Genomic DNA, 17,400 nt, shown 5'->3' on the forward strand with positions numbered 1-17,400 from the left:
GCAGCCCCTGGAATCTGAGCTCGGAGTGGGTCTGCCTGGGGTCCAGCTGGGGGTGAGCGCGTGCCCCGCGAGCCTGGTGGCCATTCCCGGGCGCTGCCGGGTAATCCAGGGAACCCGGCCTCGCCAGGACCTTCCAGGCGGGCTCACTGGGTGAACACGGGGAAGCAGGCGGAACTGCGCCCCCAGATTCGGGCGTTGGAGTGCTGCCCCGCGTCCGAGGCTGTGTTTAGGGCTGTGTCTCCAGGAGGTGGTGGTGGGAGGTCACCAGGGGCCCTCACAGGAGAGGCGAGGAGGGCACAGTGGGGGCGCAGGAGGCAGCCCGCCCACGATTCCCTCATCATTGATGTTTCCTCTCTCTCTGAAATCAATAAAAATATATTTAAAAAACAAAAAGCAAGCCCAGCCACGAGAAACTGTCCTCACGGCTTCTCATCCCTTCAGCACCCTGGGACCTGAGGGCCCTTTCCGCCGGCCCCTTCCTCCCGTGCCCCTCCCCCTCCCTCCCATAGGCCCTCCCTCCCACAGCCCCCTCCCTCCCACAGCCCCTCCCTCCCGTGCACCCCTCCCTTCCACAGGCCCTCCCTCCCGTGCACCCCTCCCTCCCACAGGCCCTCCCTCCCACAGCCCCTCCCTCCCGTGCACCCCTCCCTTCCACAGGCCCTCCCTCCCGTGCACCCCTCCCTCCCACAGGCCCTCCCTCCCACAGCCCCTCCCTCCCGTGCACCCCTCCCTCCCACAGGCCCTCCCTCCCACAGCCCCTCCCTCCCGTGCACCCCTCCCTCCCACAGCCCCTCCCTCCCGTGCACCCCTCCCTCCCACAGGCCCTCCCTCCCACAGGCCCTCCCTCCCACAGCCCCTCCCTCCCGTGCACCCCTCCCTTCCACAGCCCCTCCCTCCCGTGCACCCCTCCCTTCCACAGGCCCTCCCTCCCACAGCCCCTCCCTCCCGTGCACCCCTCCCTCCCACAGCCCCTCCCTCCCACAGGCCCCCCCCTCCCACAGCCCCTCCCTTTCAGTGGCTGGGGAGGCTGCTCCCCTGGTAAGTGTGCCCAGGGTGTGGGTGCCCAGGGGTCTGTGTCCTCCTGACCCCACTGACTTGATACTGTGAGAATTCAGGTGGGACAAAATGGGAGTTCCCGACCACTAAGAAACGGTCTTAAACCCAGGTTTTTAGAGGAAATTCATGAGAATCCTCAAACGATGAACGAGTCGTTTGTAATAAAACAAAAAGCTATCCCTGGGCCCCACAGGCCCCACAAAAGCTACTCTATGCACACGCCTCCCAGAATTCTTCACACGCATAACGTTTTCTATTCACACGCATGACGTTTTCCATAGTCAAGATGCATGAAAGGCAACGATGGGACAGCTGTCTCCCCTGAGAACCAGCCCTGGGAATCAGAACTGGCTCGAGAATCCACATGTGAGCATTAGCCGCCCCGTGATGACCCGGCTGTCTCTCACACGGCTGCTAATGGCAGATCCACGGTTTATATCCTTCCGGAAAGGACTCTGACCAACAAAGGCTGCACTTCATGGTCGGGAACGTGGCCGTGGGGAGGGCAGTGGCTGACATGGGTCGAGTGGCTGTGAATGTGGCCGTGGGGAGGGCAGTGGCTGACACGCGTCGAGTGGCTGTGAACGTGGCCGTGGGGGCAGTGGCTGACACACTGAGCGGCTGGATGTGCTCTGCCCCTTGGGTACAGTGGCTCCCTCAGACTAAACTGCCTGAGGTAATGGGCACTCCTCCCCTTCGCACAGGTTTCTGGGCCAAGGTTCACTGTCACTGTCAGGGTGACTCCCCGAGCGGTGGCCACGGCGCAGGGCGGGCCCGCACTCACCATGACGTCCCCTTTCAGGAGCTGGGCCGGCTCGATGGCGATGTAGATGCGACTCGGGTTTTCGGGGCCCACGTTGCTTTGGAAAAACAAGGAAGTGATGGTCACGTCATCGCAGGATTTCAGGGAGGAAGGCGTTTCGAGAAAAGCACCCGACAACTGAAAACTCAGGCGTTGCACCAACATCCCGAGGCCGACCAGCTCCTGGGAGCCGCCGGGGACATGGCTCAGGAGCGGAAGCTGCCGGCGGGCAGGTGCTGAGGCCTTGGCAGGGCCCGCAGGCCACCCGGAGTGCAGGGGCACGCGGCAGGACACGGTGCCCACGCCTTGGCCTCTGGAGTTAGCGGAGGGGGCGCGGTCCCCGGCCTGGGTCCAGGGAGTCAGAAACGAGAAGCAGCTGGTTTTCAGGGCGACATGAGGCGAGGACACTTTCTGCCTCACTCATTTCCATGAATGTTCAAAACACACTAGGCCAGTGTTCGGCAAACTGCGGCTTGCGAGCCACATGCGGCTCATGAGCTGCGGTTTGCCGCTCTGTTGACTAATGAGTTTGCCGACCACTGCCTTAGGGAAAAACACTTAAAAAACATTTTAATAATGTACTAATGTCTTTAATCTGAAGTCAAAACTCCTGGGTAAAGGTAATGCCTTACGCAGTGGTCGGCAAACTCATGAGTCAACAGAGCCGCAGTTTGCCGACCACTGCGCTAGGCCAACACCAAACAGCCCAGAATGGGCACAGATTCTGAGCATGGTCCGGCTGGCGTGGCTCAGTGGTTAAGCATCAGCCTACAAACCAGGAGGTCACAGTTCAATTCCCAGTCAGGGCACAGGCCCGGGTTGTGCGGGCTCGATCCCCAGTGGGGGGCGTGCAGGAGGCAGCGGATCCATGACTCTCTCATCGTGGATGTCTCTCTCTCTCTCCTCCTTCCTCTCTGAAGTCAGTAAGAACATACTGGAAAGAAAAGGAAGTTCTGAGCGTGTGCGTCGATCCTCTCTAAACGCCAAGGGCAGGGAAAGGCCGCCCGTAAAGGCTGCCACAGGCGGCCGAGCTTCCTTCCCCACAGCAGCGGGCCCGCCCCCGTCCACGCCCCACGGTGAGCCTGACAGCCAGGCGGTGAGGCGGCAGTGAAGCCGGCGGGGACGCAGCACCAGCCAGCGAGGAGACTGACCATGGCACCCTCTGCCCACGCCCCGCCTGCTGCAGAGCTGGCCCGGCCGCGCGATGCCCCTCCCGACAAGCCCCCGAGGCTGGTGCACTCACTAGACCCCCGAGGTGTAGACGGGCTGCATGGCCTGGTACAGCTTCAGGAAGGGCCTGCACGCTGCGGGGAGGGGAGGGAGACAGAGAGGGTGTGAATCTTCCGTGAGTGCGAGGAGCCACGCAGGACCGCGGGAGGGGGACCGAGAGAAAGGTGCACGAGGCCGCGCCCACTAGCTGCCTCCGGGTTGGACTCAGCGCCGGTCGGACGGCAGCGTGAGGGGCCCGGGGTCCTCTGGGCTGTTTGTCCTTCCTGAGAGGTGAGTGACCCACCACACACAGGCCTGTCCAGTCCTGGCCGGGACCTGGGCCTCAGGATGGAGGGTGCCCGCCCAGTGGGGACAGGGGATCCCGACGCCCGCCCAGTGGGGACAGGGGGTCCCGACGCCCGCCCAGTGGGGACAGGGGGTCCCGACGCCCGCCCAGTGGGGGACACTCACCCCCGCCCGTGTCGAAGTTGGGGGTGCCGTGCAGGATGACGAAATGCAGGAACAGGGGTGAGGCGTTCATCTTCACCGTCCCCGACAGCAGCCCGCTGAGAAACTGGACGTACCTGCAAGGCACAGGCAGTGAGCGCTCAGGTGGCACCTCCCAGCCCGGCCCGTGGGGACCAGAGGAAGGGGCCTGGGCCCTGCAGCCGTGTCTCCGGTGGAGCCTGCACGTCCCGCATGTGCACGTGACCGTCAGGGGACAGCTCTACATGGACGTTTCTGCCCGGCCGGGTGGCTCAGGGGTTGAGCGTCGACCTGTGAACCAGGAGGCCACGGTTCCATTCCTGGTCAGGGCACATGCCCGGGTTTTGGGCTCGATCCTGTGTGGGGCGTGCAGGAGGCGGCCGATCCAGGATTCTCTCTCATCATTGATGTTCCTATCTCTTTCCCTCTCCCTTCCTCTCTCTCTAAAGTCAATAAAAATATATTTAAAATAAAATAAAATAAAAACAATTAACGGGATCTTCCCTCGCTGGGCCCTGGGGCTCGGGGTGTGGCAGGGACCGAGCAGGGGCCCAGCCGCCATGCCTGATGCTGCCCGACCACGCCCCCCCCTCCTCCCGGGGGCCTGGCTCCAAGCACAAGGAAACCCCCAATATCTGACCATGGCGTAGGTGCCCCCCCCGCCCAGGACGGCCGCCCTCCGACCGAACCACCAGCAGCCGCAGCCTCACTTATGTTTTTAAAAAAATCTCTAAGTTACGCCTGCAATGCACGCACTGTGCTCCATTAGTTCAAAATAAGCGGCTGGATTTGTGCGTGAAGCGCCCAGCAGGGCATTTCTGTGGACGTTAAAAGCCAAGTTCGGCCACCCGGCTGCCAGTGCTCCTCTGAGGAAGGTGTGAGGAGACCTCGGCTCCGCTGAGTCCCTTTCCTGGTGCTCCCGCCCTCCCGCCCTCCCGGTGGCAAGCAGCTCCTCTGTCCTCCCAGAACAAACAGGAGGAGCGCCCGAGGTCATGGGGGGGCGGGGTGCAGGATGGGGGGAACCCAAGACCAGAGGGCTGGCTGCTGCCAGGGCCTGGCCACCAGGGGCTCCACACGCCTCCCCTTTCATCCAGGGCTCCCGTCAGGGCCGCCAGGACAGCAGGAGGGCGGCCCTGCCTCCCGCATCAGCGAGCCCTCCCTCCTGCTCTTGGCCGCTCGCTCAGGGGCCGTCTGCCTGCGCGTTGCCACCCGTCAGGGACACACGTACCGCTTCTGGGAGGGCTGCATCAGGGCCGAGACCTTGTCGTCGTAATACTTCTTCATGGCAAACCTGTCGAGGGCCTGGTCGGCGCTGGGGAGGAGACAGCGTGTCACACCCGCGCACGGACGCCGGGGACGCGACCGAGGCTGGTGACAGACACGTCCTGGGCTGCGCTGGGCCGGCGCCCACAAGGTCCCCGCACTTTGCGGCACCACGCGATCCACCTTAGCTCTCTTCCCGGACCCGTCCCCACAGACACGCGGCGGCCACAGCAGGCCCAGCTGCAGGCCCAAACCCCGTAGGAAACAGCAGCCCCGCCCAGGGCCCCTGCTGACCACCACACGGCCCCAGGGGCGCGGCCTGGCCCCTGCACGCCTGGGCTTCAGAGGCTCTGGGCCAGACTGGTGGGCGGACCACGTCAGCATCACGGGGGCGGACGTGCCCGAGGCCACCGTCCGTGGCACCCCACTGTGCCCCAAAGGCATGTTTGGGACCCACAGGGGCGCCCAAGTGCTCCCACAGGGAGTCACAGCCTGACACGCTCAGAGGTCAGAACACGCGTCGCCGGGAGGAGCTGCCGAGGCCCTCGGGCGGCACAGCGGTTTGTGACGTGACTCACTCCGCGCTGGCTCCTCCGGGAACCCCCCCACCCGGGCACAGCCCCCCCCCCCCACTTCAGCACAGCCCGTGGAATGTGAGGGTCAGACGGCGTCACGAGGCTCACGGCAGCCCAGAGCTTCCTGGAAAATCGGGTCCGCGTGTGGCCTCTGCTTAGAGAAGTGTGCTCAGAAATGGGGGCCAGGGCGGGGGCCAGGCTGGAGGTACCGAGCGGACGGGAGGATGGCGGCTACCCCACTGGGCCCACATGGGCCGCAGCTGCGCATCCAGCTGGGCTGGGTCCCGGCGCCGTGGTGCCCGGGGCACCGGCTTTCACGTGCTGAGAACACGGTTTCGTGGAAAAGCCACCGCGCCCCTCGTCTGGAAGCCTCTCGTTTTGGTGACCGCTGCTGGTGCGCATGCTCGGCCGGCGGGTTATCCGTGTTGTGCTGTGAGCAGGGCCTGCCTCCCACGCGTGTCTCCAGGAGCTGGTGCCGGATGCTCTTCCCGCTCCGCGCCCGGACTTTCTGTTTGGATCTCGGGGCGGAGGCTGTGGCCCGAGGCGCACCGCTCCCTGGACGGCTTCGGGAGTGACACGGGCACGGTCGTGACAGGCCCAGCTGTGGCTCTGCGGCCCCGGGCGCGTTGGTGCGGAGGGGCTGGGGCAGGGGGGGCGGGTGGGGAGCCACCTTCTGCCGAGGACCCTGTGGGTGCGTCTAACATCACCCGGCCACACACTCACCGCTTACGTCAGCGGCTGCGCTTGGTCAGCGTGCCATTGACCCCGTGTCCTGGCGGGGCCAGACCAGATGCCCCGAGGGCCTGATCCAGCCGCAGCCGGACGTCACCCCCCCGCCCCCCCCCCCACTGTCCTGAGAGAAGCTGGGGCCCGTGGACAGGCAGCCCCCGCAAAGGCTGAAATGGTGACCTGCTCCTCGTGGGACGGAGTGAGCTGCACAGCGCCCCCCCGCCCCCCACGGGCCTCGGGAGACGAGAGAGCGAGCCGGTCACCAAAGCTCTGAGCTGTCCCTGGGCGCCCCTGACGGGTACCCAGCCCTGTTGCTCTGGCTGCCCCCCCATTGCTGCACTAGGTGCCCCCCGAGCAACAGCACAAGGAACTGCCACCAGCCCGTCACGGGGCAGGCGTGTCCACCGTGGGGCCGTGCAGCTCAACTGCGTGCGCAACGGCCCGGAAAGGCGGCTCTCAGCCCGCGTGTGGGTGACGAGTGAGGAAGCTCTCGGTCTCCTCATTTCCAACCCCACCGGGCCCCTCCCCACCCCCCCCCCCACCCCGGGCGGTCGGGGTCCAGACAGAGCTGCGTTGTTGGGGCAGAACACGGGGGCTCTGTGCAGGGGCCGCGGGAGGGAGCCTGGTCCCCGTCCAAGTGCCTCTGGCCTGGCCGAGGGCTGGGGGAGCGGGAGCCGGCACACAGGGCTCATTATCCAGGGCCTCCCCCGGGGGGGCGGGCGGCTCTCCCCCGTTTCCAGGGAGAACATGGGAGCAGGTCTGCCTCTGCTGGGAGGAGGGGCTGGTGGCTCCCGAACCGGCTTGTTTCCTCGGACGGACGGACGCAGCGGCACAGAGTGGCCATTGAGACGCCAGGACCGCGCAGGGGGCCGTGGGGACAAGCTTCTCACCGGGACTTGGGGTGCCCTGCCTGCTGGCTCAGCGGGAGGCTGGCCTGCGGCCCCCTCGCTCGCTGTGCTCCCAGTGGGGGCGGCGGGGGGAGGGGGGGGGGGGCGGCGGCTCGTCCCCGGACGGCTCTTCCAGCCCCGAGAGCCGCCACCTGACTCCGCCAGCCGTGTCCTCCTCTGTCGGTGGGAGCCCTGACCTCGCCTCCTGGGGACTCGAGGGACAGGATGCAACTGCCCCGGGGCCGGTGAGCACACTCAGTGCGCGGACACCTCTCTGCGGCCGTTTCCAGGGAGCCGGCTCCCTCTGCTTTGAACACGGCGCTGCCCCCTGCAGCCTGGGGGTGGCAGTGCGCTCACAGTGTCTCCCAGGCTCCAGGCGGTGTCAGCGTGTCCCACGCGTGCACACGTCTGTGCCCCGACCGAGGGCACGGCCTCCGCCCGAGCTGGGTTTCTTCTGGGGACGCAGAGGGACAGGCCCGCCCAGCCGCCCGCCCGCCCCGGGCCGCGCAGGCCTCCTACCTGGCGGAGACGTTGGTGAAGTGCATGTAGCAGGCGATCACCACGCCGATGCGCCCCTTCCCGCCCTGAGGAGACAGGAGCCAGTGTTCCCGCGCCCTCGCCCCGCGGCTGGGAGGGCGATGACAGGGGCCAGCAGCCCCGGGCAGCAGGGGCACGCACACTGGGGGCCCAGGGCAGAGGCGGGTGCTGCCGGGCATCTGGGGACGGGGTTCCGCCCTCCCACAACCGCCTCGGCCACCCCGCGAGGACGCGGACGTCAGGTCCCATTGGGCGGGCGTTCTGCCCACAAGGTCCAGTCAATGACCAGAACTCGGGGGGCAGGGGAGGGGGCCGGAAGTCCGAGCAGCGTACTCGGGAGCGCCCTTCTCTTCTTTAAAAGGGGCGCCCCCTGGAGAACGGTCACCTGCTCACCGTGCCCAGGCCCTTAGTCTCTGAGGCCGCTGCCCTCTGGGACCTGGTCCACAGGCCTGCTGCCCGCCCGGGGCCGGGAGGGGTTCTGTGAGCGGAGGGCGCCCCCACCCCGGGGCCCAGGAGGGATTCTGGGAGGGGAGGGCGCCCTCACCCCGGGGCCCAGGAGGGATTCTGGGAGGGGAGGGTGCCCTCACCCCGGGGCCGGGAGGGATTCTGGGAGGGGAGGTGCCCCCACCCCGGGGCCGGGAGGGATTCTGGAAGGGGAGGGCGCCCCACCCGCCGGGCCCGCCCCGCCCCGCCCCGGGCTCACCCTGCAGTGGATGACGACCACGTGCTGCGGGTGGCTGTGCAGCCAGGACTCCTGTGCCTTGCAGATGGCGCACACCTTGTCCAGGGGCGGCGCGTGCAGCTCGGGCCAGCCCACGTCCAGCACCTGCAAGGACGGGCTCCTCAGAGGCGGGCCCCAGCGGTGGAGACGCGGCCGGTGGGGAGAAGCCACGGCCTCGCCGGCCGGCCTGGCTCAAAGGCTGAGCGCCGAGCTATGAACCAGGAGGTCGGGGCACATGCCGGGGTGGAGACTCAATCCCCAGTGGGGGGCGTGCAGGAGGCGGCCGGTCAACGGCTCTGTCATCATGGGTACTTCTCTCTGTCCCGCTCCCTTCCTCTCGGAAATAAATTAAAATAAAGTAAAGCACAGCCACGCCTGGTGGGGACGGGCCGCAGGGGGTCGTCCTGCGTCACGTTGGAACTCCTGCATCTGCCATCGTGTCCCGCAGAAACATTTAACTGGACGAGGCCGCCAGGGCCACGCGCTCCGGACCTCGCCATCGAGTCAGGTCGGGAGTGAGCGGACGGGCGCCCGCGGGACGAGCATCCCTGAGACACGTCACCGACACGGAGGGCGGGGGCGGGGGGCGCACCTTCCGGTTGAGCCTGGCGAGGTCGTATCTCTTCTCGGAGAGGTTCAGCACCTGCGGAGGGGAGACAGGTGTCGGACGCGCTGAGCTGGGGCTGACAGACACCACGGCCCTCACGCAGTGTGCGGGGTCGGGCGGGTCACCGAGGAGGAAGTGTACAGGCGTGTCGTCGTCACAAAATAAAACGAACATACAAGGCTGGGCCCGCGACCCAGGGCGCCCTCGGGAGGGGCCCCGCGGAGGGGCTGTGCTGCCCCCGCCCCCCCCCCCCCCACCCCCCTCCCCCCTCAGGAGGGCAGCGGAGCAGCAGGGGCCGAGCGCGGGCCTTGGGGGTGCCTACACTGCAACGGGCTGCCCCTCAGGCCCTGGACGTCACCCTCCCCCCGCGGGCCGGCCGAGGCGTGGTCTGTGGGTCCTGAGGCTGTCTGTCCCCTGTCCAGCCAGAGGACTGCACCCAGGTGTCCCCGGGAGAGCGAGGGCACGGGTGTCACTCAGGCTGTACGTGACGCCCTCGTGTCTCCTCAGAGTCAGAAAGGCCCTGTCCCAGAGGCAGGACCCGCCCAGCCACTCTGCGGGAGGGTGCCTGGACCCCGCGAGGCTGCTCCCAGCGGGAAGGTGACCCCTCCAGACCCCAGACCTCCCGTGCGGAGGGGACTCGGAGCCTGGCGCTGGGAGAGGAGGGAGCGAGGCACTGAGGGACGAGGGACAGCAGCGGTCGGGCTGGGGCAGCGCCTTCCCCGCTGGGCTCAGCCCTCCCGGAGGCTGATAAGGACCACGAGACAGTAACGCTCCGTGTCATCAGGCGGAGATGGCGGCTGCGATAAGGGAGCCTGGGGGCAAGGAGGGACTTCACTCAGCAGAGACCACATGGGACGGGAGCAGCAGGCCACGCCGCCCGGGGCGTGTGGGACACGGAGGGCAGGCCATACAGGGCGTGTGAACATGGAGGGCAGGCCACACGGGGCGTGTGGGACATGGAGGGCAGGCCGCCCGGGGCGTGGGACACGGAGGGCAGGCCGCCCGGGGCGTGGGACACGGAGGGCAGGCCGCCCGGGGCGTGGGAACACGGAGGGCAGGCCGCCCGGGGCGTGTGACACGGAGGGCAGGCCGCCCGGGGCGTGGGAACACGGAGGGCAGGCCGCCCGGGGCGTGGGACACGGAGGGCAGGCCGCCCGGGGCGTGGGAACACGGAGGGCAGGCCGCCCGGGGCGTGTGACACGGAGGGCAGGCCGCCCGGGGCGTGTGAACTTGGAGGGCAGGCCGCACGGGGCGTGTGAACACGGAGGGCAGGCCGCCCGGGGCGTGTGAACTTGGAGGGCAGGCCGCCCGGGGCGTGGGACACAGAGGGAGCCTCCGCCGCCCCAGCCCTGCCCTGCCGCCCTCCTCACCCTCACGGTGTGTTTCAGGGGGACGGAACCTCTCCCCACAGGCAGGCCCCCCATTCCGGTGTCCACCCTCCGAGGGGGCAGCAGGACAGACGTCGCTGCCCATACGCCCGGCGCCTCCTGTAACCCGCTTTGGTCCCATGACCTGCGGCCTCCTGCCCCTCATCACGGCGCTCGGTCCCCACGTCTCAGCCAGCGCAGTGCCTTCTGGCCACGCCCTTATGCAGCGTCCCGTCCCCGGCTCAGCGTCCCCCGTCCCCACGCTCAGCGTCCCTGTCCCCACGCTCAGCATCCCGTCCCCACGCTCAGCGTCCCCCGGCCCCACGCTCAGCGTCCCCCGTCCCCACGCTCAGCGTCCCTGTCCCCACGCTCAGCATCCCATCCCCACGCTCAGCGTCCCCCGTCCCCACGCTCAGCGTCCCTGTCCCCACGCTCAGCATCCCGTCCCCACGCTCAGCGTCCCCCGTTCCCGGCTCAGCATCCCCTGTCCCCACGCTCAGCATCCCGTCCCCACGCTCAGCGTCCCCCGGCCCCACGCTCAGCGTCCCCCGTCCCCACGCTCAGCGTCCCTGTCCCCACGCTCAGCATCCCATCCCCACGCTCAGCGTCCCCCGTCCCCACGCTCAGCGTCTCCCGTCCCCACGCTCAGCGTCTCCCGTCCCCACGCTCAGCGTCCCCCGTCCCCACGCTCAGCGTCCCTGTCCCCGGCTCAGCATCCCATCCCCACGCTCAGCGTCTCCCGTCCCCACGCTCAGCGTCCCCTGTCCCCACGCTCAGCATCCCTGTCCCCACGCTCAGCGTCCCCCGTCCCCACGCTCAGCGTCCCCCGTCCCCACGCTCAGCATCCCCTGTCCCCACGCTCAGCATCCCTGTCCCCACGCTCAGCGTCCCCCGTCCCCACGCTCAGCGTCCCCCGTCCCCACGCTCAGCGTCTCCCGTCCCCACGCTCAGCGTCCCCCGTCCCCACGCTCAGCGTCCCCGTCCCCACGCTCAGCGTCTCCCGTCCCCACGCTCAGCGTCCCCCGTCCCCACGCTCAGCATCCCCCGTCCCCGGCTCAGCGTCCCTGTCCCCGGCTCAGCGTCCCCCGTCCCCACGCTCAGCGTCCCCGTCCCCACGCTCAGCGTCCCGTCCCCACGCTCAGCGTCCCCGTCCTCACGCTCAGCGTCCCGTCCCCACGCTCAGCGTCCCGTCCCCACGCTCAGCGTCCCGTCCCCACGCTCAGCGTCCCGTCCCCACGCTCAGCGTCCCCGTCCCCACGCTCAGCGTCCCGTCCCCACGCTCAGCATCCCCTGTCCCCACGCTCAGCGTCTCCCGTCCCCACGCTCAGCGTCTCCCGTCCCCACGCTCAGCGTCCCGTCCCCACGCTCAGCATCCCCTGTCCCCACGCTCAGCGTCTCCCGTCCCCACGCTCAGCGTCTCCCGTCCCCACGCTCAGCGTCCCCGGCCCCTGCTCACCAGGTAGTTGTCGCCGTGCTTGGACCTCAGCATGCGCGTCACCTCCTGCAGGCTGTGCAGGTAGGACTCCTCGGAGCAGCCGGCGGGGAAGGACACTGCGATGATGCGCTCGGTGACGTAGGTGAGGTCCAGCTCGCGCCCGTCCTCCATGGCGGGGCTCAGCGCCGGCCTAGGGGAGAGGCTGGTGGGCGCCGGCCCCGCAGCGGAGGGACGGTGTGAAGGACGCGGCCGCGGGCTCAGCGGACCGACGACAGGGACTCGGGGACCTGCTGAGTCTGCTTCCTGGGTGTGGGCTCGTCACAGACATGCAGACGGTATCGGCAATCCTATCCGTGCTCAGGGCCTGGGGACCCTGCAGGGGGCCTCGCAGGAGGCGGGTCGGAGAGAGCCTGGCCTGAGAGACCCACCCGTCCCCATCCCGTCCCGTCCCGTCCCATGCCCCGCTGGCAGCTCAGCACTTGGCAGCTGAGCAGTGAATGGCAGGTGTGGGTGCAGAGGCCCGACTGGGAGCCTGCAGCCTGGTCCGCAGGTGGCACCCTGGGGCGGGGGGAGGGGGGCAGGCCAGGGAGGGGAAGGGAGCTCAGCGCAGTGGGGGGCTGGAAGAGCTCTGGCCCTGGGGGGAGGGCGGCTGGAGCTGCCACCTGAGATGAGGTCCCAGGTGTGAGGAGGGCGTGGGGGAGAGAGCCGGGAGGAGCCAGCAGAGGGGGCGCTGCTAGGGCGAGGGCTGAGCAAGGGCTAGGCGAGGGCTGGCTGTGCGGGGGCGGGGGGACTGGACCAGACCTCCCCTCCCTCTGCTGGGGGAACTGAGCTGGGCACCCCAGGTCTGCAGGGGTGTGTGGGATGGAGGGAGAACGCCCAGGGGAGAGGGGCAAGGTCACCCGCACGGGGGGGGGGGGGGGGGAGGGGGCGGGGGGCAGCCGCAGTGAAGCCACAGAGGATGTGGGCGTCGGGGCAGGTGAGTCCAGCTCGGCCAAGGCCGCTGCCTCCAGCTGTGGGGTCAAGGCCGCTGCCTCCAGCTGTGGGGTCAAGGCCGCTGCCTCCATCTATGGGGTCAAGGCCACTGCCTCCATCTATGGGGTCAAGGCCGCTGCCTCCAGCTGTGGGGTCAAGGCCACTGCCACCAGCTGTGGGCTTTGTGGCGATTGTTGGTCTATTTACTACCCTGGTTACCTGAGTTTCTCTCTTCGTTTTGGAAAAATTCAAACACACACAAAATGGCTTCATAGCCCGGCAAGCACCCATCCTGTGGCTCAGAAGTTAACTCACGCCAGCCCCCCCCTGCTGCCTCCTACACCGAGGCTTGCAGGATCCCAGGTGGCGTAGCGTTCCACGTGCAAATACGCTCGTCTGTATTTCGGGAGGATAAAGGCACCTTTTAGAAATACCTGCTGCCACGGCCACCCCTCAGAGCAGCGCCAGCACCGACCACCCGGCACCGTCAGCCGGCTCCTGGCGCTGACCACGGACCCTTACCCCGGGTTTCCCTCCGCCTCACGCACAGACACAGGGAGGAGTCTGCCTGCTTATAGAGGCCAAGGCCGACGTCTGTGAACACGTGAGCTACATAAAGGACGTGCCCCTCCGCCGCCGTGGCCTCGAGGGGCCCCCACGCGTGGAGCCGGGCTGTGGCCGTCCCTCCAGGCACCCGCTCTGACGGAGGCGCATGGAGCTCGCGGCACACGCCAGAATCAGGTCTGGGACCCCAACCACTCTCACAACCTCGAGTCTAATTATTTACGGAAAGGCAGTCACGTGCCCAGGATCTGGGCTCTAAAGCCAGGAGACCGCATCAGACATGCAGACGTAACGTGGTACACGTGCCCCTGTGAGCATTTGCTTTAAAATAAGAGAGACCCAGGTGACTACAGTGCACGGTCCCCGGCCCGGCCTGCTGTGAGGTCCGGCCGGGACAGGGACGCAGGCGAGGGCGGCGGACACTCACCTGGACAGTCTGCGGCAGCGGGGAGAAGCGGACAGTGAGGCGGGCCCCGGAGCCTGCGGAGGAGAAAGCACGGTCACCCCGCGGCCTCCGGGCCTGCCGTCCACGTCGCAAACCCCAGGAGGGAGCTGGCGGCTCCTCCTCCGCTGGTCATAAACGGACAGTCACACGGGGCTGCGGCTCATCTCGTCACCGGGGCGGATGTCCGGTCTATCTGGTGATCTGGGCCCCGGGACAAGTGTCACAACCCATGGCCGGCAGCGGGCGGGTCCACAGAGGGCAGGGCCCCGGCACGTGTGAAAGCTCGTCTCTGCAGACAGGAGGCGCTCTCGGCACAGAGCCACTACCATTCCCCGGTCGGCTGTGCCGAAGCACTGGAGAGAACCCACACCTACTCCCTTCTTAAGGCCTGTCCACCGGAAGGAAGCTTCGGGTCTGCGACTGCCCCTGTGTGCGTGCACGTGTGTGTCATACGCTAAGGCCCTGTGCGTGTGTGCGTGCACATGTGTGTCATACGCTAAGGCCCTGTGTATGCGTGCGTGCACGTGTGTGTCATACGCTAAGGCCCTGTGCGTGTGTGCGTGCACGTGTGTGTCACACGCCAAGGCCCCTGTGTATGCGTGCGTGCACGTGTGTGTCACATGCCCAGGGAACACTGAACTATTGCAGGAAGTATTCCCACGGGGAAACCAAGGCTCGGAGCGGAGCGGTGCTGCCAAGGACGGCAGAAACGGGGATGCCCCCTCAGTTCTCCCGAAAGCCCTCCGGCCTGGGCCCCTTTCTCTCCTGCCTCCGGGGGAGCCCCCACCCTCGGCACCGCGTCCCCGGGACCCTGCTCTGTGGACCAGCCCAGCGGGCGCACAGCTGATGGGTGACGCGGGCCCTGCGAGCAGGGTGGACGGAGCCCCCCTCAGACAGGCTGACACCCTCTCCCCTGAGGTCCCCCGCCGCCTGCTCACTTGGCTCCCACAGGAGGGACGGGGTGAAAACAAGGCCACTTCAGGGTCCACCAGACACACACTTTCCTGAAATCTCGACAAGGCAACTCCTAAGCCAGCCCCAGACCACAGAGGAGTGATCCTGGCCCCGCACGGAGGCAGCACCGGACGGCGCCCTCCCCGCCCCCCGGCCCCGCTCGTCCACACGGGCCAGGGGTCTTTCCCAGCTGACGCGTCTCCTCGTCCTCTGGCCTGCGAGGAGGGGACTGGGCACTGGCCGAGGTGACCACACAGGACGTGTTCTCCGCGGGCCAGACGGACGGGCCTGGGGGCTGGATGACAGACCCGCCCTGTGGCCACAGGGTCCCGCCCAGGCGGTGCCGTCGCCCGGGGCTGCACACTGGCCCGAGGTCCCGCCCTCACACTTGAACGGCTCAGGCTAGACAACTCCGAACAGGGAGAGGTTTGCCCAGGAGAGCAGGGAGGGTCACGGCGAGCGTGCAGGAGCACAGAGCACAGAGGCTCTCGCCTCTCGGTGAGCCGTAACTGAGCCAACAGCTCAGGTCAGCCGCCCGCGAGACGGCACCCAGAGGCCCGGCCGGCGCATGTGGCTCCGCAGCTCAGGAACGCGTCCGCGGAAGTGCGGCATCTGCACTGGCGGGCTCCCTGCACGGCGAGAGCTGGTAACAGCAAGCACGGCGGCCCGGTCAGCCACATGCAGGGTCACGCCGGGGTCACCCAGGGGCGGGTGTGCGGGCAGGTGATGCTCAGCCACAGCGCCATTCCCTGCCGCACGGGGAAGGGCCCGTGACTCACACGCACGCCCGGATGACATCTGGGCAGGCTGCGTCGGGCCTCAGTTCATTTCTGGAACGCTCTATCGCATTCTTCCTGTACGTGCGGGTGTGCAGCGTGGATCTAAGCCCACGTGGCCATTTCTCAGCAGAGGACAGTGACCCTGGAGGTCTGAGCCACACAACCACTCCCTCCACAGAGGCAGAGCCCAGAGGGGCTTCCCAGGCGCTGCCCACGGGGCGGGCGGGGCCGGGCGCCTTTCCTTGGTCCTGGTTCCCCCAGACTCGGTCCCTCTGCACCCTGAGACCCCCGTCTCTGCAGAGCAGGGCCCACAGGAGCAAATGCCCCCTCCCGCCACGTGACCTGCTCTCACGAGACCTCTGGGAACCGAGAGATGGGAGAGGAACTGTGAACGGAGGAGGAAGTGCCACATGAGGGTCACTCAGAGGCAGTGTCCCATGTCAGGGGGCAGGAGGGTGCTTCCTGAAGACACACGTGTGCACATATATGCACAAACACACACATGCATGCATGTGCACACACACACATTCATGCACACACACATGCACAGCAGGCCTGCCCTTGGTGTGCGTCCTGCAGGCAGAAGGGCCTGGAGAGCACACTCACAGGCAGCAAGTGACACCTGTGCGGGGTCGATGCTACGGCAATGTCCCTCATCCACTGCGATGGGTGAGGGCGGGACCTGGCCTGGCCCGTGAGCCCCGGGTGAGCCAGCCCCCGCCCCACAGCCACCCTCACTCTCCGTCCCTGCCCCTCAGTGCCCCCAACACGGCCAACTCCCTCCTGCCCAGGGCCTCTGCACATGCTGTGCGGGGCGGCATGCTCCCACTCCTCTGGGCAAGCTCACCTGGCTGACTAAGGCCTGACCCTCAGCCTCTCAGCTCAGACGGCCTCTTCCCAGCACCGGGGCCCTGGTCCCCATTCACAGGTCCCGCCGCCACGGTCTTCACACACAGCCCTCACCTGCACAGGACGCCTCTGGTGTGGACTCCTGTCCACGCTCTGCGTCCCCACGAAGCCACCCCCTGCCCGTCCCCCAGCAGCCGGCCGCGGAGCAGCGGCCCACCGACCCGGCTCGGCAGGAGGAGGGAGGCGCGATGCCCGCGATGCCGCGTGGAGGGAGGGTCTGGTCATGTGAGAGGCACGGGGTGCTGCCCACACATCTCAGTGGTAAACCCTCGCTCGCCTTCCCTTCAGGGACAGAAAGTCCCGAGTGGCTGACGCGACGTCTCGAAGAAGCAGAACGGAAGGCGAGGCTGCGGCAGCCGGGTCTGCGGCCTGGGCTGGGCGGGGCGTGTGCAGGAAGAACTGTCCCTGGCACAGCCTCGTGCTGAGCACCAGTGACAGAGAAATCGGGGAACACGCCCCGCCCCGGCCTGGCTCCCCGCAGTGACCCCTGGGCTTTGCTCACTGACTGGGGGGCTCAGCAGCTGTGCCAGCTGGGGTCCTGGTTCCCCACGTTCCCACTGATGCTGTCTCCTGGAGTCCCCGCCTCCCAAGACAGGCCCCTGGGGCCGGGCAGCCCTGGGACTAACACCTGACCCTCAGCCTCTCCCGCCAGCCCCTGCTGCTCACCTGGGGAAGGGCAGCATGCGGCCCCCGGGCCGGAGAGGCGCACGGCCGGCCCCTGTCCCCCGCCGGCCCACGCCCTCTCTGGCTTTTGGATGAGAAGCAGCAAAAGCTCTTCGGCAGGTGCCACCCCGGGAACCGGGGCGAGACCCAGGGACGTGGCGAGAACGCCCGCATTGCGGAGCCACGAGCCGCGTGCCCCTCTCCGCGCACACGGGCCGAACGCCGCCGCGCGAACCACTCCGTGAAAGGGAACAAAGGGGACGTTGCGTAACGGAGCCGGAGCCGGAGCCGGAGCCGGGCTGACGAGGAAGCAGGCTGCCTGGGGCCCGGCTGCTCCTGCCGGTCAGCGGAAACCCCGCACGGGGTCAGTGTCCCCGGGGAACGGATGTGAGACTTTCTCAAAGGCCACGATCAGCGACACACCTGGGGGCGGGTTCCTT

General features: G+C 67.8%; 1 protein-coding gene across 1 annotated transcript in view; it reads right to left on the reverse strand.

Moving 5' to 3' along the window:
• The window catches only part of TNS3 (tensin 3), a 109,185-nt gene that overhangs the window by 45,640 nt on the left and 46,145 nt on the right, over window positions 1-17,400 (reverse strand). Inside the window, exons 3-11 of the mRNA XM_028154125.2 lie at window positions 13,638-13,690; window positions 11,696-11,864; window positions 8,858-8,908; window positions 8,248-8,370; window positions 7,527-7,591; window positions 4,782-4,865; window positions 3,539-3,651; window positions 3,102-3,162; window positions 1,841-1,916 (exon numbers count right to left, since the gene is read on the reverse strand). Coding sequence (XP_028009926.2) covers window positions 1,841-1,916; window positions 3,102-3,162; window positions 3,539-3,651; window positions 4,782-4,865; window positions 7,527-7,591; window positions 8,248-8,370; window positions 8,858-8,908; window positions 11,696-11,845 — 723 coding nt within the window. The 5' untranslated portion in view covers window positions 11,846-11,864; window positions 13,638-13,690. The remainder of the gene's footprint in view (window positions 1-1,840; window positions 1,917-3,101; window positions 3,163-3,538; window positions 3,652-4,781; window positions 4,866-7,526; window positions 7,592-8,247; window positions 8,371-8,857; window positions 8,909-11,695; window positions 11,865-13,637; window positions 13,691-17,400) is intronic.

The sequence above is a fragment of the Eptesicus fuscus genome, chromosome 14 (assembly GCF_027574615.1).
Source record: "Eptesicus fuscus isolate TK198812 chromosome 14, DD_ASM_mEF_20220401, whole genome shotgun sequence".
Classification (NCBI taxonomy): domain Eukaryota; kingdom Metazoa; phylum Chordata; class Mammalia; order Chiroptera; family Vespertilionidae; genus Eptesicus; species Eptesicus fuscus.